Source organism: Rana temporaria, chromosome 13, assembly GCF_905171775.1.
Source record: "Rana temporaria chromosome 13, aRanTem1.1, whole genome shotgun sequence".
In the NCBI taxonomy this organism is placed as follows: domain Eukaryota; kingdom Metazoa; phylum Chordata; class Amphibia; order Anura; family Ranidae; genus Rana; species Rana temporaria.
In genome coordinates this window covers 9162149-9186370 of record NC_053501.1, presented here as the reverse complement: position 1 = coordinate 9186370, position 24222 = coordinate 9162149, and the positions used below count along the sequence as shown (strand labels likewise).

Below are 24222 nucleotides of genomic sequence, written 5' to 3'. Positions count from 1 at the left end.
GAATTTAATCTATTGTTAATCATTTTTAAAAGCAATCGGTTAACTTTTATGTCTCTATACCCTGTAAACAGTCATTTCAGCAAATGTTTTCCTTTAGTGATCCTTTAACTATTCTTCTCACAGTGCACCCTGGTGCCATCGCCTCCTACACCAACATGTAAAGACACGCGATTCATCAGACCAGGCCACCTTCTTCCATTGCTCCGTGGTCCAGTTCTAATTCTCACATGCCCATTGTGGACATGGGTCAGCATGAGCACCGACCAGTCTGCAGCTCCATTTATGATCTGGTGTCGCTGACAGAGCCCCTTCATCTGGTAAAAGTATTCCATCTACTTAGCTGTGAAGAACGTCCTGCCCATATGTTTTCCAGCTCTTATAGCCATTGATGGACTTATGTTTTTTGGTGCTTTATTTATCCATTGATGAACACTTATTTACATATTCACTGTGGTGTATTACTTTTTTTGGCATTTTTTTCACCCACTTATATGTCATTTATAGGTGCCACTACTAGCGCTACATATTTTCCCTAGATGCCAAAAAGCCAGTCCAGGGTCTGCAGGGATCAAACTAATGCCTGGACCAGCAGCTAGCTCAGCACACTGAGAGCCTGAGCCAGCCGCTTCCACAGCCCAGCCCTCCAGTGTGCGCTGAATGGGCAAAAGCAGAGAGCTGCTGACTAAGCAGTTCTTGCTACTGAAGAGCGCCAACTGAGTGATCAGCGGTCATTGATCACTCGGCTCTTGGTACAGAAGCGGTGGGGGACAGATTGAATTATTGGCTGATGCTGCATACACCTAGGTAAGCATGGATCATTTTTCTTCAAAACCTGCACTTCTTGAAGGCAAAAATTTGACTACACTTTTTACAGCATTAACTATGTAAAGCCCACCACATGTTGCTCTTTGTGTAATTATTTGGAAACTAGGCAGAAATAGAGCCCAAGGATCGTAAAGCATAACCCTGTCGACTGCATCTTTTGACAGGCTACTCATAACCCTGTCGACTATGCATCTTTTGACAGGCTACTGCTTTGTTTTTAACCTGAAATATTGTTCTATCCAAATCACAATAGTATTTTTGTACTTGTAAAATCCATTTCTCTGAGTTCATGGATGGACACAGCAGCATTGACCTTAGGGTTATGTACCTTCGCTCTAGGAGAAAGCAAAGGTACATAACCCCAAGGTCAATGCTGCCGTGTCCGTCCATGAACAGAAGAGAAATTTCCTTCTCAGTACTTGGTTCCAGCAACTTCTCATTGACCACCAATAAGTGGATGGTGGAGTGCTCATGAAAATCTGGATCCAACTTTTAGGCGGAAGCTCTGGTGAGCTAGGGTGCCCCAGAAGGTGGGGGAATGTTGAGACCACAAAATTAGACATTATATGACAGGGGTAAAAAGACAAACTAAGGCAGGCCATTCATGGGTCAAACTTCAAATGAATTTTCTTTTGAAAGTCAAAAACGTTGTGCATTGTGATCCAATGGCGTCACCACTGATTTGACCAAGCCTTCAATTTCAATGTTGCTACAATGGCTGCACAAAAAAGCATCCATTGCTGTGGCTCACTGATGATGCAAAATTCAAACAAAATTTTACTTTTCGAAAGAATTGTCTAGTTTTTTTATGACAGGGTCATAAAGCCCTAAAAAAAAAAAAAAAAAAAAAAAAAAAAAAAAAAAAGAGAAACTCCTTGCCAGCTTATAAGCCCTGATGAAGGGAGAGTTTAGACCTCCGAAACATGTTGGCTTTGAGCTTGTGGAATATATAGTATATACTCTAGTATAAGCCAAATTTTTCAGCACTTTGCCCTGAAAAAGCTCCCCTCGGCTTATACTTGAGTGAGGGTCCCACTTACTGCTCTGCGGTCTCTGGGGCCTTTGAGCAGTTTCTGAGACAGTCTATAGAGGTCTGGATAGCACTGGCAAACTGCCTCTAGAGGTCCCACAGCAGCCTGCAATGCGTGTCGTTACCATTTTGTTGTAGCCGCAGCTCAAACCCAACAGTAGGATGGGCACAGCGAGGCAAAAGCTTGTACTCAAGTCAATACGTTTTTCCAGTTTGTGGTACAATCAAGTGCCTTGGCTTATAGTCGGGTTGGCTTACATATTTTAGTATATAAAAAGCCTCTAGACGCAAGCTTTGACCTTACCAGAAGACTGACATCTTAACATCAAGGTGAGGGGGATTATGCCAACAATGTATTGGACATTCACATAGAAGGCCTTATACACCTGTCCCAGCCCCCTGCAATAACGAAGGCAGACATACTAGTTTTTTTTATTTGGCTTTATTAATTAGTTTCAATTGCAATACATGACAGCCATTTACTCTATCCCAGGTCTTTGTTTCAAGGCTTATTATTTCCCTAAAGTGCAAGCATGGATTCATAATTAGCACAAGCTTCCAGTCATGGGATGGGTGGAATGAGTGCAGTAGTCCACAATATCCCTCCCAAAAATTACCACTTGCGGCAGCCAGGGCAAAAAACAGATAACCACCAAAATGATACCACCTGCAAACCATCGCCGCAACACATTTACTGCAAATTTAATGTCTTTGGCATTCTGTGTAGATTGAGTTACCATTTAGGTGGTGGAGATTTTAACATTTTAAAAACAAAACGTTAGTTCCATAACCATACTACCCCCATCCGTTGCCATGAAATGAAGGCCTGACTGCAACATCAAAAAAAAAAAAAAAAATAGGATGTTTTGAAGCCATTTTGGTTCTAAAGAGCGTATGCTTCTAGAAATAGGTTCATTGCCCCCGCACAGGTTAAAAAAGCCATCCCTAGGTTGCAAGCTTTAGTTGGCAGCAAGATCTAGGCAGCTTTTAACCATTACAAGTCTCCTTGGATGGTCTACAGGGAAGTGGGCAAGGGACAGAACTCCCAGTGTGTCCATAAAGAAGCCACCAAGCTTTTACCGCAACCAATTTAGCCACCTCTTGACCAGCTATTGTCACACTGCTAGTCAGGGCACTAGTGTCTCTCAAGGGTGGGTTTGTAGAGTGCATGATTGAAGTCAGGTACGTCAAAACCCCCAAAAATCACACCAAAAAAATGGTAAAAACTCATCCCCACGAGCCTTCAATCTCTCCCAACTGCTATACACAGCCTGAAACACGGGATATAAAGCATACACATTAGATCCATATAAAAATATCTGCGAAACCAGTAGTCACGCATTCCAACAGTTTCATGAGTATATATATTTCACCTAGTCTAGTGGGTTCAATCAGAATTACAACCTCGAACACGAGAACAGGTACCAACCAGCTGCAGACTTTCCTCAACAGCTACAAGCTGTGGCTTCCAAAATCTGCAATCTTCCAAAATGGGCTTTGTGTTAGAGAGCCAACAAAGCAAAAATCCCTGAACCCTCCAAAAAAAGGAATTGCAGCCCACCAATTAAGCAACTGGAGCACCAACAAAACCCTCCAAAAAAGCAACCGGAGCGCCAAACCCTCCAAAAAGCAACCGGATCGCCAAACAAACCCTCCAAAAAAGGAATCTGCCCGCCCTTTAATCTCTTCATAGAACCAGATCGCCAAAAGTCGATAAGGTCACCCTCTGTCCTGCCACAAAAGCATGAGCTGAAGATGGAGACCCAACTGTCAGTCAATCTTCAAGAAGCGATACAGCTTTTTGCATGTGAAATGTGAGAAAACAAAAAACAAACACTGACTAGGTGTCAACAGCTGTTAATACCTAGGATACATCTCAAAAGTCCTCAAATTTATCAAAATTCAAATTACAGCTAAAATGTGCCTTTATTAGGTCTGTACACTTTGTGCATGCAAAAGAAAAACGCTGCTCTCCATGGGGGGGGCCACACATTAAGACTTTAGCAAAACGCCAATTTGATGCAGACGTTAAGTAAAAAAAAAAAAAAAAAGAAACTCATGGGTGGCGAAACCTAACCGCAGAACGGCAATCTGTGCATGGAAAGACCACTCACCCAACAGCAAAGAAAAACAATTGCAACAGCCTGTACAAAGCTAAAACCAAAAATGGGATCACTACCAAGATAATGTGGGTAGGAATCTCCAAAAAGGGAAAGACGTTCAAGGTTGCATCTAGAAGGATTAAAAAAGAAAATAGCTAAACAATGAAAAACAAATAGTCTGTACATGGATGGATGAATAAATTAAAGTGTGTCAACAAAAAAAAAAAATTATGTTAATGGTCTTTTATTGGAAAAACAAAAATAAAAACTAGCATTTACAACTTGGAATGGACATATTGAAGTTTTTTTTATTTTTTATTTCTTGAACAGCCTTTTTGTTGATCGTTTTGTGCTGTAGTCCTATATTGACATAGGAATAGTGTCGGCTCCAAGTCTGGTACAGACGTCTTAAGTTAGAGAGTCCAAAGATGCTCCCCGGCGGTGATTTCTTTTAAAAAACAAACAAAAAAAAAACCCACGAGTGGTACAACAGCCCCAACTCCCGTCTCAATTCTAGCGTAGCACAAACAACGTTTTAAAACCCGGAAAACAGACATATCTTCCAATAGGGTTGGATCTTTAAGCACACTAGGTACAAAAGAACATTTCAACCAGAAAGGGGGGAGGGGAAAGGAGGGGGGGGGGGTGTAGATTCCTCAACACTTGCACCCTTCAACCATTTTGCTGCATACCATCCTGAGGTATAAACCAATTTTAAAGTAAGCCAGCTATGACAATTTTTTTTTTTTATATATACTACAAATTTTATTACCACGATCTGCCAAAGATGGCAGATTCGCCATTTTGTTTTTTGATTTTTTTTGTTTTAAATACAAATCTGTGCTCAATTGTCAAGCTGCATGCATGTTAAAACTGGCCAGCCCAAACAGTGTAGTAATCATTTAGCAAATGGAACTTAAGGAGTCCTTTAAGTGCTTCCTTCGTTGTTATAAGGTAGTACAAGTATTTATATACTGTGAAACTTTGATGTTTAAAAACTTCATCTTTTTTGGGGACAGGACCAACCATTACATGCAGATTTTTTTTTTTTTTCCGTGGACAGAAGGTAATTTCTTGACATTCAGTTTTGCTATACAGAAACAGAATGAGTAAATGAACATTTTTGCAAGAGGTAAGTAAAGGATTCAGTTTGATTCTAGAAGGGAGATGGGGGGCAAGTCTTCATTTTGCAGTCATCATCTGTACGAATTCTGCAGAGAAAAACAAAGAGGTCATGGGTTAGTGATCATGTGAGATGACAGCCACCTAACCTACTACATACATGAATGAATGGACTTGCATAGCGCTACACATGCAAACTGAATCGCCTCTAGGCGCTTTTTGCAGCCAGTGTCTTCCTGGCTGGTGTGGTCATTTTACCGCGTAGGATCTTGGACATGCTTGTGACACAGTCGTACACATATACTAGGCCAATTTGGCCAGGATCCAATTAACCTACCAGCATGTCTTTGGAGTGGGAGGAAACCGGAGTACCCGGAGAAAACCCACGCAGACACAGGGAGACCATGCAAACTCCAAGCAGATGGTGTCGTGGTCGGGATTCGAACCAGCGACCCTTTTGCTGCTAGGTGAAAGTGATAACCACTAGACCACTGTGCTGCCCTAATACACCACCCAAAGGCGTGTGATGTCAGGCTCCTGCAGATAGTCAGGTGTCTGCCTGTACCTCAAATACAAGCAGTTCATGAGCTGCAGGAAGATCAATGAACGCTCGCAGCTCATCAAGAACCAAGCCATCAGCTGTAATGGCTAACCAGCTGTAGTTCATTCACAGAACTCTGATGCCATGTGGGTGAAGCCCTGCACAGCCAGGCCGTTTTTTGAACTTAGTGGGTGCAGGGAAAAAAAAATCCCTCAACTGTCGCAATAGGAGGGGGGGGGGGGGGGGGTGGAAGAATCAGGTCTGGGCAGCGGCAGGTGATTTAGTAACAGGTTACACCCTAAATAAGGGTGTAACATGTTACTAAATAGTAACCTATCCTTTAACAGCCTATTTGACTTTTGTGCCCATGATGCATTGCCATCCTTCAGCACATTTCTTTTGTAGTGCATTGCAAAAAATAAAAAGCCACCCAAATGTCAGCAGCACATTCAATTTGCTACTTTTCCCAATGCAGGTTTATGATGGACATAACATGCAAAAATGCACTGCAAAGTAAAAATAAATAAAACTGCATGCACTTTGCAATTACACACTTTGTCTGCCATCATTATGTCCGCACATTTCACTAAAGAGGTCAACAGTAACTTTCCCATTCTGTACTGGGAAGACACAGAGAGAGAGAGAGAGAGAGATAGAGAGATAGAGAGACAGAGAGATAGAGAGATAGAGAGAGAGACAGAGAGATAGAGAGAGAGACAGAGAGATAGAGAGAGAGAGACAGAGAGAGACAGAGAGAGACAGAGAGAGACAGAGAGAGAGAGAGATAGAGAGACAGAGAGAGACAGAGAGAGACAGAGAGAGAGAGAGAGAGATAGAGAGAGAGACAGAGAGATAGAGAGAGAGAGACAGAGAGAGACAGAGAGAGACAGAGAGAGAGAGAGATAGAGAGACAGAGAGAGACAGAGAGAGACAGAGAGAGAGAGAGAGAGAGACAGAGAGACAGAGAGACAGAGAGACAGAGAGACAGAGAGACAGAGAGACAGAGAGACAGAGAGACAGAGAGACAGAGAGACAGAGAGACAGAGAATTCTGCCTAAAAAAAAAAAATCTCATGTACTTTTGAGTTTCAGGCAACAGAACGCTCAGATGTGAACAGGGGCCATTTAAAATTAATGGGATTTTGAAACTTTTGAGATGAGCACTCAGGTGTGAATGGGCTCTTATGGAGCTGGTTAGCTTCCAAAAAAATAAAAAAAAAGTCTTTCCGAAAAAAACCTAGTTTAAGGTTAAACCTCTTCTAATTTTAGAGGGTTCTTTACTGTAAGGGCAGCAAGGATGTGGAATTTCCTTCCACAGAAAGGGATCTCAGCAGGGGCATTGATTTTTTTTTTTTAAACTATTAGAGAAGCACCTGAATGACTGCAACATACAGGGATATACAATACGGACATATAATCACATAGGTTGTACTTGTCTTTTTCAACCTCACCAACTATGTAACCATGTATGTAATATGCTGCTGGGGATTAAAGAAATGAACTTATATCACCATGGTTTTACCTTAAATGCGATGATATGCTTTTGCAATTCCGAAGATTTAATGTATTTTTTTTGGAGCCAATTATCCCCCTGAAGAAGACTGCATACGGGTCGAAACGTGCCAGGTTTGCACACCATATAGCATTATGTAATGCAACAGTGTAGAATTGTATTTGCATGCTATATTGAGGAATATGTATTGCATCTGGTCAGAAATTATATTGCATTTTAATTACATCGGACATTCTCTATAAAGAATTTTATAGCATCATTTTTCCCACTTGACACATTGCTGTGAAAAAGGCCCCTTGTCAGTTTCGGGGTGGGCAGCTCATACATCTCTCCGAGTCTTCCCATATTGTAATAAAGAAATTTACTTTCCCCCTGCAAAGTGAGGAAGGGGCTAACAAAAACGCAAACACCTGTGTATGGGATCTGCACAGATCAAAGCATTAGTGCAATGCAAAGGGGATCTTGAGGATAAAATGGTTCACCTCATGTGAGTCAGAGGGCAAGCAAAGATATTCAGGATTTCAACTGTAGCACACCTGCGGTACTCCACAGCCAGGTGTGAAGAACTCTGCTGCAGCCCAGAGCACTGATCCTCAACAAGCAAGACTAATCCAAGTTAGGAAGGCTTGCACCCCCCCCAGAAATGTCATGTGCGTACCTTCACATCATGGATTATGTAACGGAATGGCCCGTGATACCCAGAGACTTTAAGGATGCGGGGTACTCCTGTGCCAGCTTCACTAATGACTCTCGAATCATCCTATGTCCAGTAGGGGCATAGGATGACTGAGAAATGATATCATGAATTACGAGATGGGACAAAAATGATAATTCATGCATTACAGGATCTCGGAATATTACAGGTGGTTAATTCTGACTCCAACAGGTCAATAGCAGAGTGACTCATTCATGTGGGGACACATACTGTTGGTGTTAATGAAGCCTGGCTCCTAAGATATTTCATTGTGCTATGCCAACTAGCCCTGTATTGTGTGAAAGTTCTATTGATGCTAATGTGTTGTGAGTTAACACTCTAAAAGTCATGTCTGCCATGTCAGCTATAGTAACTGATTTGTGTAGATTCAGTGCCAGAATGTCTGTCTGGGATGTGGATTGAGGGGGGACTCATTAAGCACCCATTGTGTGATGTTTTGGGTGGAGTGTTTCATTGTCCCTGCGATTACTGCAGCAGGCTTTCTAACTGTATAAAAAGCTGAGAGTTTACCATTAAAGCATTCATTCGTTTTGGAAACAGGGCTGTGTGTCTCGTTTGCCTGGGGAATTTCAATGGATTGTGTCTGCTGGATTGTTGGAGTGTCGGATAAGCCGTCTTGGGTTGGTGGAATGGAATATCGTAAATATCGTAAATGGTGTTAACCCCTGACCGTTACAGATTACTAGTGCCTTCCCTGAATGCCTATTCCGACACCCCAGAGACAAAGGAAACGCTGGCCACTGGCACATGTCCTTACCTTCATAATTGACCTGTCCATCCCCATCTATGTCTGCTTCTCTGATCATTTCATCTACCTCTTCGTCTGTTAGTTTTTCTCCTAGATTAGTCATTACATGGCGGAGCTCAGCAGCACTGATGTAGCCGTTACCGTCCTGAAAGCAAAAAACAGAAAAACATGCGTCAGCATTGTGCATCATTAACCCTCCAATCAGGTGTGACAATACCCGAGACCGCGCCGTTACCTTGTCAAAGACTCTGAAGGCTTCACGGATTTCCTCCTCGCTGTCTGTGTCCTTCATTTTTCTTGCCATCATGGTCAGGAATTCAGGGAAATCGATTGTGCCATTGCCTGCATAACAAGAGATTCCCATTACAGAAGGTCTTCACCACAAATGCCAATTTCTCCATTGTGAACAGACAGCTCTACACAAGAAGTTTAAAAACAAACTCCTTCAGGTGCATCAAAGCAGTGCATAATCTGTTTGCGAAGCTTGGATTTATTGAATGAGTTGACCAACATAAATATTGCAGACTATACTGCAGGGATATGCAATTAGCGGACCTCCAGCTGTTGCAGAACTACAAGTCCCATGAGGCATTGCAAAACTCAGACGCGTGACACCCAGAGGCATGATGGGACTTGTAGTTTTGCAACAGCTGGAGGTCTGCTAATTGCAGATCCCTGCTATACAGCCTCGTGCTATATAACCAAGCTCCATTTCATGCTGAAAAAAATAAAAATTATTCATGTATATTAAAATGGAAAAAACGCGATAGATTTACTCCAAAAGCATCTTAAAAAAAAAAAATGATTTATATCCACCCTGGTTCTAATCCTACAATTCCCATCTTGTCATGGGAAATGCAGCACCAATGGGCAGTATTGTGGAGTGGTAGGCTGCCATCAGCCTTTGAGATACACACCAGGAACCTCCTGTCCTTCAAGCAAGGCTAGTTTAGAGGGCGTCAGTCCAGGAGTTGCAACTCTGGGCAAAAATGTTCTCATTTTGGAGAGAGCACAGGAGGGTTCCATCCCCTGTCATATTTTCACCATGTGTCTTATTTTAGAGATTTCACTTCCTGTCCCATAGCCAAACAGGAAGTGAGAGGAAATTCCTGCAAATTAAGGGAATTGCTTGGGGAACCCCAGCTCACCAGACCTTGTGTCCCCATTGGAAGATTTCCTATTACTTTTCTGGGAAAAATTCAAAATTTGGGATTCTTTTGATAATGGTAAACAGGACAAATAGAGGGCAAAGCTAAAAAACAGACAACAATTGACAGGTTCTAAATCCCCCCCCCCCCCCACTAAAAAAACCCTATCAAGGAAAAAACCCAAACAAAATTACCCCACTGCGGAATTACAAAGTACTTAAAAAGCAGAGTTCCACCCTCAGTTTTTTTTAAATAAAATCAGCAGCTACAAACACCGTAGTTGCAGACTTAACCACTTAAGACCCGGACCATTATGCAGGTAAAGGACCAGGCCAGTTTGTGCGATTCGGCACTGCGTCGCTTTAAACTTACAATTGCGGTCGTGCGACGTGGCTCCCAAACAAAATTGGCATCTTTTTTCCCCACAAATAGAGCTTTCTTTTGGTGGTATTTGATCACCTCTGCGTTTATTTTTTGCGCTATAAACAAAAATAAAGCGACAATTTTGAAAAATAAGAATATTTTTTACTATAATAAATATCCCCCAAAAATATATAAAAAACATTCCTCAGTTTAGGCCGATACGTATTCTACCTAATTTTTGGAAAAAAAATATAAGCGTTTATTGATTGGTTTGTGCAAAAAAAGGATTTTTGTACTCACCGTAAAATCCATTTCTCTGAGTTCATAGACGGACACAGCATCCTTTGACCTTCGGGTTATGTTCTTCCTACCAGGAGATTTTAGGCAGAATTCTTACAGCACTTAAGGTGTTAAAACTTTCCTTCATGCCGCTCCTCCCAGGGGGCGTGGCTCCCCCAGGCATAACCCACACCCTGCTCCAGCAGCTTCAGTTCGTAACAAGCAGTACAAACCAAGGAGGGGTGGGTGCTGTGTCCGTCTATGAACTCAGAGAAATGGATTTTACGGTGAGTACAAAAATCTTTTTCTCTTTCGTTCATAGACGGACACAGCATCCTTTGACCTTCGGGACGTCCCCAAGCAGTGTCAAAAAACGAGGGGTGGGAAAAATAACACAGCAAACAACAGGTTACACCCCAAACAAAACCGGAGTTACTCAACGGAGGAACTCCAACCTTAAACTGCCGCCTGTAACACCCTGCGGCCGAATGAGGCATCAGAAGATGCACTCACATCCACCTTATAAAACTTTGAGAAAGTGTGGACCGACGACCAGGTCGCAGCCTTACACACCTGTAACACAGAGGCTTGGTGTCGGAAAGCCCAGGAGGCTCCAATCGCCCTGGTCGAATGCGCCGTGACCCGAAAGGGAGGCGCCCGCCCCTTCAGGGCGTAGGCCTGAAGCACAACCTGTCGGATCCACCTGGAAATGGTGGCCGACGAGACTGCCAGGCCCTTACTGGGACCGGACACAGACACGAACAGCGAGTCCGACTTCCGGAACGGAGCTGTCGCCGACAAGTAAACTCGAAGGGCCCGAACCACATCTAGAGAATGTAAAACGGCTTCCTTCGGGTTCTTCGGCTGAGGACATAATGATGGAACAACAATGTCCTCGTTAATGTGAAAGGCCGAAACGACCTTCGGAAGAAAAGAAGGTCGCGGGCGCAGCACCGCCTTATCCTGATGGATGACCAAGTAGGGGGCCTTGCAAGACAAGGCCGCCAGTTCAGACACTCGTCTGATAGAGGTAATAGCTACCAGAAAGACCACCTTCTGCGACAAAGTCAGCAAGGGGATCTCCCGAATGTCCTCAAAGGGGGCACGCTGAAGCGCCGAGAGGACCAAGTTCAAGTCCCAAGAAGGTAGCGGAGGGCGCACCGGGGGGGCCACATGCCGGACCCCCTGCACAAACGTGCGAACCAAAGAATTCGCTGCCAAGGGACGCTGAAAATAAACGGCCAGAGCAGAAATCTGACTCTTGATCGTGCTCAAGGCAAGAGCCTGGTCCACTCCCCGCTGTAGGAACAGCAGGATCCGGGACACCACGTAAGTACGGGGGTGCCACTTCATCTCCTCACACATAGAGATGTATGCTTTCCATGTACGATGATAAATTTTTCGAGAAGTGGACTTCCGTGCACGCATCATGGTAGAGATTACCGGGCCCGACAGGCCCCGGTCCTTCAGTACCTGGTTCTCAACAGCCACGCCGTTCAAGCCAGTGACCGTAAAGCAGGATGGAAGATCGGGCCCTGAGACAGGAGATCTTCCCTCAGAGGCAGGCGCCAGGGGGCGTCTGCCACCAGACGTACCAGGTCCGCGTACCAAGAGCGACGCGGCCAATCTGGGGCGATCAGGATCGTTGGAATCCCTTCGGCTTCCACCCTGCGCAGCAGGCGGGGTAGGAGCCTTAGAGGAGGGAAGGCGTAAATCAAGTGATATTGACCCCAGGGAGCCACTAACGCGTCTGACGCGTCTGCCCACGGGTCCCTTGACCTGGCCACAAACCGTGGTACCTTCCGATTGAGACGGGACGCCAGAAGGTCCACGTCTGGAGTGCCCCATTTTTGGCACAGGATCTGAAAAACCTCCGGGTGGAGAGACCACTCCCCTTGATCCAGAGTCGTGCGACTTAGGAAGTCGGCTTGCCAATTCAGAACTCCCGGAATGTATACCGCTGACAGGGCCGGAACGGACCTTTCGGCCCACCGAAGTATGTGAGCGACCTCCGTCGCCGCGGCCGAGCTCCTTGTGCCGCCCTGATGATTGACGTACGCCACGGCCGTGGCGTTGTCGGACTGGATCCTGACAGGACGGCCCTGCAGCTCCAGGGACCACCTGACAAGGCACAGCTTGATCGCTCGGAGCTCCAGGATATTGATCGGCAGGCGGGACTCCTCCTGAGTCCAGCGCCCCTGGGCTGACTGGGTGCCCCAGACGCCCCCCAGCCGAAGAGGCTGGCATCCGTCGTGACCACTGTCCAGCGGCACGGAAGAAAAGACTTCCCGGACCGAAGCACCGGAGACGTCAGCCACCATGCCAGGGAAGACTTGGCCAGATGGCTCAACCGAATCTGGCGATCCAGAGAAGATGGGACCCTGTCCCATCGTGACAGAACCTCCTTCTGTAGTACCCTGGTGTGGAATTGGGCATACGGAACCGCCTCGAAGGAGGCCACCATCAGACCCAGAACCCGCATGCAGAAGCGAAGAGACGACCACTTCTGGGTCGACAACTGTCTCACTGCAGATTGCAGGGTCCGCAGTTTTTCCGATGGGAGGAACACTTTTGCCTCCCCCGAATCCAAAACCAGCCCCAGGTGTTCCAGCCTCTGGGACGGAACCAACACTGATTTTTTGAGATTCAGAAGCCAGCCGAACTCCTGCAGAGTCCGACACGTGATGGACACGTCCTCCTCTAACTCTGAGCTTGAAGAAGCTCTCAGGAGAAGGTCGTCCAGGTATCCCACGATAGCGATCCCTCGCTGCCTTAGCAAGGCCAGGATCGGGGCGAGCACCTTGGTGAACACCCGTGGTGCCGACGCCAGCCCGAACGGGAGGGCCACGAATTGATAGTGGTCCTCCCCGATCGCAAAACGCAGATATCTTTGGTGGCTTGTGCAAACGGGGACATGCAGGTATGCGTCCATGATGTCCAAGGACGCCATGAAGTCCCCCTGGTGGAGGGCCGCTATGATAGAACGGACCGACTCCATCCTGATTCGCTGCACCTTGACAAAGGAGTTGAGGGCCTTTAGGTCCAGGACAGGGCGAACCCCTCCCTTCTTGGGAACCACGAACAGATTGGAGTAGAACCCCCGAAACCGTTCCAGCGAGGGAACCGGCACAACCACCCCTCTGTCCAGAAGATCCTGGACAGCCCCGGATAGGGCTAGCCGCCGATCCTGAGGAAGCTGGAGGTTGGATGGAAAAAATCTGTTTGGGGGGACAAGAGAGGAACTCTATCTTGTACCCCGAGGCGACCACCTCGCAAACCCAACGGTCGGTCAGAAGAGAGTTCCACCGATCCGCGAAGTCGTGAAGCCGTCCCCCCACCCGAGACCCGGGCGGGGGCAGACCTTCATGCGGAAGCAGGCTTGTCCGCAGGCTTGTTTGGTTTGTTAAACCAGGGGCGCTTACGCCCGGCAGCAGGGGCTTTTGCCCCTTGCGGACCTTTTCCAGCCGCGCTGGGCGCACGAAAAAACCGCTTAGGGGTAGTAAAAGTAGGACCTTGCTTGCGGCGAGGTTCCTTACCCTTCCCCGACTGAGGGAGCAAGGTGCTCTTACCTCCAGTGGCATCCTTAATGATGTCATCCAGGGATGCCCCAAAGAGCCGTCCGCCCTTAAAGGGCAAATCCACCAAGGCCTTTTTCGAGGACTGGTCAGCCGACCAGCACTTCAGCCATATAAGGCGGCGCAGAACCACTGCGTAGACAGAAGCCCTGGAAAGCAAAGGAATCGAATCCATAGCCGCCTCACAGAGAAACTTCTGACCCTGAATCAACTGCTCAGCCAGGTCCCTAGAGGACTCGGAAGCACCCTGGACCTCCAGATCCTGCAGCAGGAGCTTCGCCCTTTCAGTTAGCGTCTGAGCAACCAGGGCGCCGGCCAGAGCCGGCCTTACCGCCGAACCCACCACCGAGAACAGGGAGCGGGCCACGGCCTCCACTCTCCTATCAGCGGGGTCCTTGAAAGCAGGAGCCCCCTCCACAGGCAACGTAGTAGCCTTACTCAGTCTGGACACAGGAGGGTCCACCGACGGAGGAGTGACCCACTTTTTTAAAAAGTCCTCCTCCAGGGGGTAACGGGTAGCAAAGCTTTTAGGAACAGTAAAAGCCTTTTGCGGTGTATCCCATTCCTTATACAACAAATTGTCCAAATAAGGAACACAAGGGAATACCTTAGCGGTACGCGGTGGTTTGCGGAATCCAAAAGGGACTGACACCGCTGGTGTCTCCGCCACATCCTCTAAATGAAGAGTCTCACGTACCGCAGTTATAAGAGCTCCAACAAATTCCTTGTCAGCAGACTCCGCAGCAGAGTCATCCTCGCTGTCCATGTGGGTTAAGCCCGCATCCTCTGACATGACAGAACCAGAAGCAGCAACAGCGTTATCCGATTCTGCGTCAGAGATATCCCCAGAAACAGCCTCTGGGGGGGGGGGCGCTTTTTACCCCCCAACCGAGCACTGGCAGCTTCAAACCTGGTGAGAAAAGACTCCAGGACAGCCGACACCGATTCAACAGATGTGGCAGGGGGAGGGGCGCTAAGGTTAATTCCGGCATTGTGAGGAATGAGGGGCCTGATTCAGGCTCCATATTGCAGCTGCCGTGTCACCCCCACTGCCAATGGCAGGAAAAAAGTCCCCCACAGGTCACCTCCCGGCCGCTAGAGCACAGTCTGGGGCCCCCTGAGACTCACCACCCCCCTGGTACAGCGCGGTCTGTGAAGGACAAGTGTGTGCTGAGGAGAAGCTGCAGCGCTGCGTCTGTCCCCTCAGATGATTCGCGGTCTTTTTTCCCCGCCGAAACGGCCACTAGAGGCCGAACTAGTGCTGAAAACTGCGCCGGCCACAAGAAAATGGCCGCCGGATAATACAAGCGCGGCTCCGGCAAAATGGCCGCCGTTGCGCAGTTTTAAAAAGACAGTGTACCCAAAAATGTCAGTACACCAAAACAGCACACAGCACACACAAAAATGCCCAGAATGTCCACCACAGTCCCCTGCAGTGACACAGAACAGCCCCAGCCATACCCGAGTGAAAAAAATATGAGCCCCAGGGAAAAAACCCCCTGCACAGCCGTCACCCAAAGGGGGAAGGAGGGAGAGGAAAGCAGGGGAAAACCCTCAGTCGACCTCCCAAGGGAAAACATTCCAGCCAGACCACTTACCTGAGTAAGGGGCCACTACTTACCTGTCCTGCGACTACCCGGCTGGAGGTATCCCAGACAGAACCAACGTCCGCGAACGGCATGGCTGTCAGCCAGACACACTGTGACAAGGCCATAGAGACCGGTCATATGTGTGCCCTAGAACCGAAGTTCCCCGGCCGCCCCTGGAGCAATGGGGCCTGTCGTGGACGTCCCAAAGCGGAGCTGAGGGCCGGCACACGCTCGAAGGCCGAACCTGGGGGGACTACAAGGGTCGAGGACCCAGCCTGTCACCCAGTCGGCTGTTGATAGAAGAATCGCAGGATTCAAAAATAAAAATAGAATAAAAAAACGAGGAAAAAACTCGCAAAATGCAAAAAAATTTGCAAGAAAAAACTCCAGAGTCCAGGACTCCAGAGAGAGCCTGACTCTCCTGACGGTTAGGCAGAAACAAACTGAAGCTGCTGGAGCAGGGTGTGGGTTATGCCTGGGGGAGCCACGCCCCCTGGGAGGAGCGGCATGAAGGAAAGTTTTAACACCTTAAGTGCTGTAAGAATTCTGCCTAAAATCTCCTGGTAGGAAGAACATAACCCGAAGGTCAAAGGATGCTGTGTCCGTCTATGAACGAAAGAGAAATGTATAGCGTTTACAAAATAGGGGATAGTTTTATGGCATTTTTTTTTTTTTACTACTAATGGCGGTGATCAGCAATTTTTTTGGTGACTGCGACATTATGGCGGACACATCGGACAATTTTGACACATTTTGGGACCATTGTCATTTTCACAGCTATAAAAATGCACCGATTACTGTGAAAACTCAAATTGCAGTTTTTTGAGTTAACCACTGGGGGCACAGAAGGGGTTAAGTGTGACCATATGTGTTTCCAACTGTAGGGGGCGGGGCGGGGCTGGACGTGTGACGTCATTGATAGTCTTTCCCTACATCAGGGAACAGACGATCACGGATATTGCCACATTGGAGAACGGGGAAGGTGCATTTATACACCTCTCCCCGTTCAACTCCTTCGACTGACCGCGGGACACCGGCGGCGATTGGGTCAGGTCATGGAGCTTCGGACCAGGTCGCGTGCGCATGCCGGCGGCGCACGACCCACGGCTGGGATCTTAATGGCGACATACCTCTATGTGCCTGTGCCCAGCTGTGCCATTCTGCCGACGTATATTGGCGTTAGGCGGTCCTAAGTGGTTAATAAGGACACATCTGTCCAGGGAGTTCATTGGACCGGGTTCAGGCACCGCCATTGTAACTAAGGGAAACCGGCAGTGGAGTCTTCAGCTGGTTTCCCATTACACTTTCTAAATAAAAAAAAATAAAAAAAAGTTTAAAAAAAAAGGGTTGAGGGGTGGTCTTTACTTTAAGACCAAGTTGCAAGAGTAAGCAGAACTCTACTTTAAGGCCCCTTTCACACTTTTGCAACCTGAAAGTCATGATTTGAAGCAATGCTGGTATAAGTTGTCGCATCAAAGTCAGTGCAAGGATTACTTTAAAGTCACAGATATGAAAGTTACTCATTGGAAATGATGGGGTAAAACAACTTGTCATGCAACTTTGCAGTCCCAAGTCACAGGTCAACCAATGCACACGTTCCTGCAGAAATGGCTGCATCTTAGATTGGGTGCTGAAGAGACCAATGGCTGGAACTGACTGCAGTCATGAGAAGCAAGTGTCAAATAACCAGGATTGCCAAAATTGGGTTTTAAACTTTAATCACGTAGTATCAAAATAAAAACATTTGAGCCACGCCGCTTTTATTTTGTGATTAATGTTTGACACAATTTTGGAGATCCTGGTTGACTAGCGACACTTCAAGTCACAGGACAAGTTGCACAAAAGGGGTCTTACTATCTGAAAGACTACATTGTTCCATTTCTTACAGTTTCACCAATGTTATCAAAGTGATGCAATTGCCCCTGCACAGGCTTACTTTAGGTTTACTCTCCACAAACCTCTAAATCATTAATATAAAAAAGATGATTTGGGAATTATTAATAGATAACAGGTGATGTGCGATTTGAGGACTCTAGCTTAATCAGTGGATTGGAGACCCGTGTGGTCGAAATCCATCATCTAGGGGAGCGTGTTTGTATCTGCACTGTATTTTTAATGGTTTTATAATAAGTACTGTATTTATTGGCGTATATCGCACACTTTTGGGGCAAAAATCGTGGGTGCGCGATATACGCCGATACCCGCGGCGAGTTTGAACTACTGCGCCGGCATATACCGAGCGCAGTACACTCGTGTATAGTCGGCAGGCTCGGCTCCTCTCGCAGTCACGTCCTGGACGTGACGACGAGAGGAGCCGAGCCGGCCCGACTATACACGAGTGTACTGCGCTCGGTATATGCTGGCGCAGTAGTTCAAACTCGCCGCGGGAAGCTGGGATCAAGCGGGGAGGACACCGGACCCGACAGGACACCACCGAAGCCGCAGACGGACGCCGGACCCAACGAGGCCGCCGTGCAAGACACCAAAACTGTACGCCGGAGCACGCAATACCCCGATAAATACGGTATTTAGCTTCATATTCTGGTTGTGCTGATCAACTTCATTAGAGCTCAACTCCAGCTTTTGTTACACTTTGACATAGCGTGTTTGGACCAGCTTGGCCTAATCAATAACGATGTAATCACCACAGTGAGGCCACTGAATGTGCCATGATCTAGGGCTGCAACTAACGATTATTTTCATAATCGATTAGTTGGCCGTTTATTGTTTAGATTAAATTGGATAATGGCCAAAAACATTTTTTTTTATAAAAAACACAAGTTGCCGCAAAAACACATTACATGCTTTTCTGCAGCTTCTCCATTGAAGTATATTGAACCAAAAAAAAAACTAGCACTGTTTTGCGTTAAAAAGTCCTCGCCCTTTCCAAATACGCAGCAGCTGAATAAATAAAATAAATCATGGAAGTGAACGTGTCCCATAGGAAAACATGCAAATGAACTTAATCGATCAAAATTGTAATCGATTAATTTTTATAATCGATTAGTTGTTTCGGCCCTAGTATGAACTATATAGCCGAGGCCACATACAGCACAGCGCACTGCGTTACAGGCTTGAGCCAAAACTCCAGCTGATGCAGAACTACAAGTACCAGGTAATTCCAGAGCAGCTGAAGGGCCAAGTCCCATCATGCCTTTGCCTGTGGAAGATAAGCTTGCGACTATCAAGCCTTGCGATTAGGGCCGAAACAAAATCGATTTATGAAAATTGTAATCGATTTTCATAATCGATTAATTGGCCAGTAACATAATGGGGTTTAAAAAACTAAAATTAGCTCTTTATAGTACAAAAAAAAAAGCAAATCGCTACTGTAAATATCACTTTCACTGTCCCACAGTAAACAAATTAACCCCTTACAGTAGTGATTTGCTCTTTGTACTTTTGTTTTTTTTAACCCCCATTATGTTACAAAACATCTCAGGCCGGGGGGGGTCACACCTGTTTTTTGGTGCTTTTTGCAGAAACACTACAGTTCATTTACATGTTTTCCTATGGGACACGTTCACATGCATGATTTTTTTTCAGCTGCTGCTTATTTGGATAGAGCAAGGACTTTTTAAAACGCAAAACGGTGCCATTTTGTTTTTGGTTCAATATACTTCAATGGAGAAGCTGCAGAACAACATGTCATGTGTTTTTGCGGCAATTTGAGTTTTGTAATCTGCCCAACAAAATAAAAAAAAATATATATATATATATATATATATATATATATATTTTTTTTAAAGGCTATTATCCGATTAATCTAAATAAATCGGCCAACTAATCGATAATGAAAATAGTTAGTTGCAGCCCTACTTGCAGCAATGCCTCATGGGACTTAGTCTTCTGCAACAGCTGGAGTGCTGACAGTTGAGACCCCTGCAGTAGAGTATCTTATCAGTGCTTAACCTAACAGAAAGCGATGTATTCCATCAATACAAAAAGTTGGATAACCAGGCCAAAAGATGCTACTAAAATAGCTAAAAAAAATAATGCACGCGATAAGCGGTTGGTTTGCGCAAAAGTTAAAGCGTCTACAAAATGGGGGATAGTTTTTATGGCATTTTTTTTTTACTAGTAATGGTGGCGATCAGCAATTTTTAGCATGACTGCGACATTACGGCGGACACATTTGACACCATTGTAATTTTTACAGCAATCGGTGCTATAAAAATGCACTTATTACTGTGAAAATGACACCGACAGTGAAGGGGTTAACCTGTAGGGGGCACTGAAGGGGTTGAGTGATTCCTACTGTAGGGGCGTGGCGTGGCACTGATCGCCGTTCCCCATGACAAGGAACAGACGATCAGTGACTAGGAAGAACGGGGAAGGTTTTACACTTACCTCTCTCCCCGTTCTTCAGCTCTGTGACTCGATCGCGGGACACCGGCGGCGAACGGGTCTCGGTCACAAAGTACCCGACAGGGCCTCGTGCGCGCCGCTGGTGGCGCGCAACCAATGGCTATGCACATTAAAGGGGAAGTACCTGTACGCCAATATGCGCAACCGTGAAAAAAAAGGGGGGGAGGGTTGTACCAGAGATGGATTTATTATGTTGTCACATCCCATCTGTTTAGAGAACGAAAAGGGTTCCCCACTAGTAAGGGGTTGGGACATAAAAGGCACCCCTTGGGGGTGGGTGGGAGACACCCTTTTCCTTCTTTCTAAAGAGAGTCTAGAAGTGCAATCTGCTAAGTGTTGCAACAAATCAAAGTTCACCTGCTTAGTTTGAACTTGAATTGCCCAACAAGATAACCACAGATCTTATCTAAAGAGTTCTCCATTAGAGATACATTAGTTTATTCAGCATGAAATGGAGCTTGGTTATATAGCATGAGGCTGTATATTCTGCAATATTTACATTTTTTGGTAAACTCAATGAATCCAAAGCTCAGAACATGCACTGCATGGATTCATTCACATAAATTTCACAGTAACCATGAGATAAAACAAAGTTCAGGAACATTCCTTTATCCCATTGTTTTGCAAGTCTATGTACACTACAAACTGTATGATTGTTTGAAGCTAAATGCATCTGTAACCGGGCTCTAAAGTGCGAGGAGGAAGGGCAAGCAGTAAAAATGAAAGCGAGACCCAAGCAGAAAAAAAAAAAAAAAAAAAAAAAAAAAAAAAAAGGATTTTTGTACTCACCGTAAAATCCATTTCTCTGAGTTCATAGACGGACACAGCCTTCATTGACCTTAGGGTTATGCTTCTTCCTACCAGGAGATTTAGGCAGAATTCTACAGCACTTAAGGTGTTAAAAACTTTCCTTCATGCTGCTCCTCCCAGGGGGCGTGGCTCCCCCAGGCATAACCCACACCCTGCTTTAGCAGCCTCAGTTCGTAACAAGCAGTACAAACCAAGGAGGGGTGGGTGCTGTGTCCGTCTATGAACTCAGAGAAATGGATTTTACGGTGAGTACAAAAATCCTTTTTTCTCTTTCGTTCATAGACGGACACAGCCTTCATTGACCTTAGGGACGTCCCCAAGCAGTGTCAAAAAAAATTCGAGGGGTGGGAAAAATAACACAGCAAAAACAGGTTACACCCCAAACAAAAACCGGAGTTACTCAACGGAGGAACTCCAACCTTATACTGCCGCCTGTAACACCCTGCGGCCAATGGAGGCATCCGAAGATGCACTCACATCCACCATATAAAACTTTGAAAAAGCGTGGACCGACGACCAGGTCGCAGCCTTACACACCAGTAACACAGAGGCTTGGTGTCGGAAAGCCCAAGAGGCCCCGATCGCCCTGGTCGAATGCGCCGTGACCCGAAAGGGAGGCGCCCGGCCCTTCAGGGCGTAGGCCTGAAGCACAATCCGTCGGATCCACCTGGAAATGGTGGCCGACGAAACTGCCAGGCCCTTACTGGGACCGGACACAGACACGAACAGCGAGTCCGACATCCGGAACGGAGCTGTCGCCGACAAGTAAACTCGAAGGGCCCGAACCACATCCAAAGAATGTAAAGTGGCCTCCTTCGGGTTCTTCGGCTGAGGACACAAGGATGGAAGAACAATGTCCACATCCAAGTGAAAAGCCGAAACGACCTTAGGGAGAAAAACGGCTGCGGCCGCAGCACCACCTCGTCCTTACGGATGACCAAGCAGGGAGCCTTGCAAGACAAGGCCACCAGAACAGACAGACACCCGTCTGATCGAGGTAATTGCTACCAGAAATAAAATCACCTTTTGTGACAATAAAACAAAAAACCTCCCGAATGTCCTCAAAGGGAGCATCCCGAAGCACTGAAAGGACTAAATTCAAGTCCCATGGGGGTAATGGAGGGCGCACCGGAGGGGCCACCTGCCAGACCCCCTGACCCAACGCACGCACCCAGGAGTGCTATGCCAAGGGTCGCTGCAAGTAAAAAACAGCCAGAGCAGAAATCTGGCTCCTAACCGTACGTAAGGCGAGAGCCTGAACCACTCCCTGCTGCAAAGACAGCAGAATCCTGTACACAACGCATGTACGAGAGTGCCAGTTCATCTCCCCACACACAGAGAAGTAGGCCTTCCATGTATGAGGAAAAAACCTACGTGAGGTAGACCTCCGTGCAGGCAGCACGGTAGAGACCACCGAGCCCAATAGGCCTCGGTCCTTAAGCCCCTGGCTCTCAACAGCCACGCCGCTAAGGCCGGTGGCTGTGAAACAGGGTGGAAGATTGGACCCTGTAACAGAAAATCAATTCCCAGGGGAAGACGCTAGGGGGCGTCTGCCAGCAGACGCACCTGGTCCGCGTACCAGAAGCGACGCGGCCAATCTGGGGCAATCAGGACCGATAGAATCCCTACAGCTTCTACTCTGCGCAGCAGGCGAGGAAGAAGCTTCCGAGGAGGGAAGGTGTAAAGTAGGCGACAGCGACCCCAAGGAGCCACCAACGCGCCTGACGCGTCCGCCCACGGGTCCTTAAACCTGGCCACGAACCGTGGCACCTACCGATATAGAGACGGGACGCTAGAAGGTCCACGTCCGGAGTGCCCCACTTTCGGCACAGACCCCGAAACACCTGCGGGTGGAGATACCACTCTCCTTGGCCCAGTGCAGTGCGACTTAGGTAGTCGGCTAGCCAATTCCGTATTCCCGGAATGTACCCGGCCGATAGAGCCGGAACGGACCCTTCGGCCCACCGAAAGGATGCGCGCGACCCCCGTCGCTGCAACAGAACTCCGTGTGCCTCCCTGATGATCAACCTACGCCACGGACGTGGTGTTATCGGACCCTGACCGGTCGGCCCTGTAGATCCAGGGACCACCTGGTAAGGCAAAGCTTGATTGCTCGGAGCTCCAGAACGTTGATCAGTAGGCAGGACTCCACCTGAGTCCAGTGCCCCTGGGCTGACTGGGTGCCCCAAGCGCCCCTCCCCAACCGGAGAGGCTGGCATCCGTCGTGACCACTGTCCAGTGGCCTGCAGAAAAATGACTTTCCGGCCCGAAGCACCGGAAACGCCAGCCACCATACCAGGGGAGACATGATCAGATGACTCAACTGAATCTGGTAATCCAGAGATGACGGAAGCTAGTCCCATCGTGACAGCAGTTCCCTCCGTAGTACCCTGGCGTGGAATTGGGCATACGGAACCGCCTCGAAAGAGGCTACCAACTGACCCAGAACCTTCCTGCAGAATCGCAGAGATGACCGCTTCTGGGTCGGCAACTGCTGCACAGCAGATAGCAGAGTCTGAAGTTTTTCCGCTAGGAGAAAAACACTCCCGCCCCGGAGGAATCCAGGACCAGTCTCAGGTATCCCTGAGACGGAATCAACCCTGATTTCAGGACAATCCAGAAACCAGCCGAACACTCGGAGAGCCTGACACGTGATAGACACGGCTCCACCAATGCAGAGCTCGAAGAAGCTCGTAGATGAATGTCGTCCAGACATCCCATGATAACAAACCCCCCGCTGTCACAGCCGGGCCAGTATCGGTACGAGCACCTTGGCGAAAACCCGCCGAATGGGAAGGACACCATTGAAAATGGTCCCCCCCCGACCGCAAAGCACAGAATCTCTGGTGGTTTGAGGATATGCAGGTACACGTTCATGACATCCAAGGATGCCAGAAAAACCTGACAAAAACAAAACGAGAGACTTGAGGCCCAGGATCGACCGGGCCCCATCCTCCATGGGGACACAAACAGAATGGAGTAAAACCCCGAGACCGTTCCAACGAGGGAACTGGCACAATCACTCCCCTGACCAGAAGATCCTGGACAGCCCCTGACGGAGTCAACCGGAGGAGGCCAGAAGCCGGAGGGAAAAAACCTGTTTGGCAGACAAGAGAGAAACTCAATCTTGTACCCCAAGGAAAACACTTCGCAATGCGAAGCCAGTCTCCCACCCGAGACACGGGCGGGAGCAGACCTTCAGGCGGAAGCAGGTATGTCCGCAGACTTGTTAGGCATGCGGTATCCGGTGCGCTGCTACCCCGCAGCGGGGATTCAAGCACCATGTAGACCTACCCCCACCGCACAGGGCGAGCGAAAAAACGCTCGGAGGTAGGCAAGGAGGGTCCTTGCACAGGGCGAGGTCCCTAGCCCTTCCCAAACCGTGGGAACAGCATGCGCTTACCACCTGTGGCATCCTCAATGATGCCAGTCAGGGAAGACCCAAAAGGACCGTTCACCCTTAACGGTGATCACCAAGGCCACCTTAGAGGTCCT

The 24222-nt window shown here is 47.5% G+C and overlaps 1 protein-coding gene across 1 annotated transcript in view; it reads right to left on the bottom strand.

The window, feature by feature from the left end:
- Positions 1-2282: 2282 nt before the first annotated feature.
- Positions 2283-24222, bottom strand: part of CALM1 (calmodulin 1) — a 44943-nt gene continuing 23003 nt past the window's right edge. The window contains exons 4-6 of the mRNA XM_040332759.1: positions 8831-8937; positions 8605-8740; positions 2283-5168 (exon numbers count right to left, since the gene is read on the bottom strand). Coding sequence (XP_040188693.1) covers positions 5140-5168; positions 8605-8740; positions 8831-8937 — 272 coding nt within the window. The 3' untranslated portion in view covers positions 2283-5139. The remainder of the gene's footprint in view (positions 5169-8604; positions 8741-8830; positions 8938-24222) is intronic.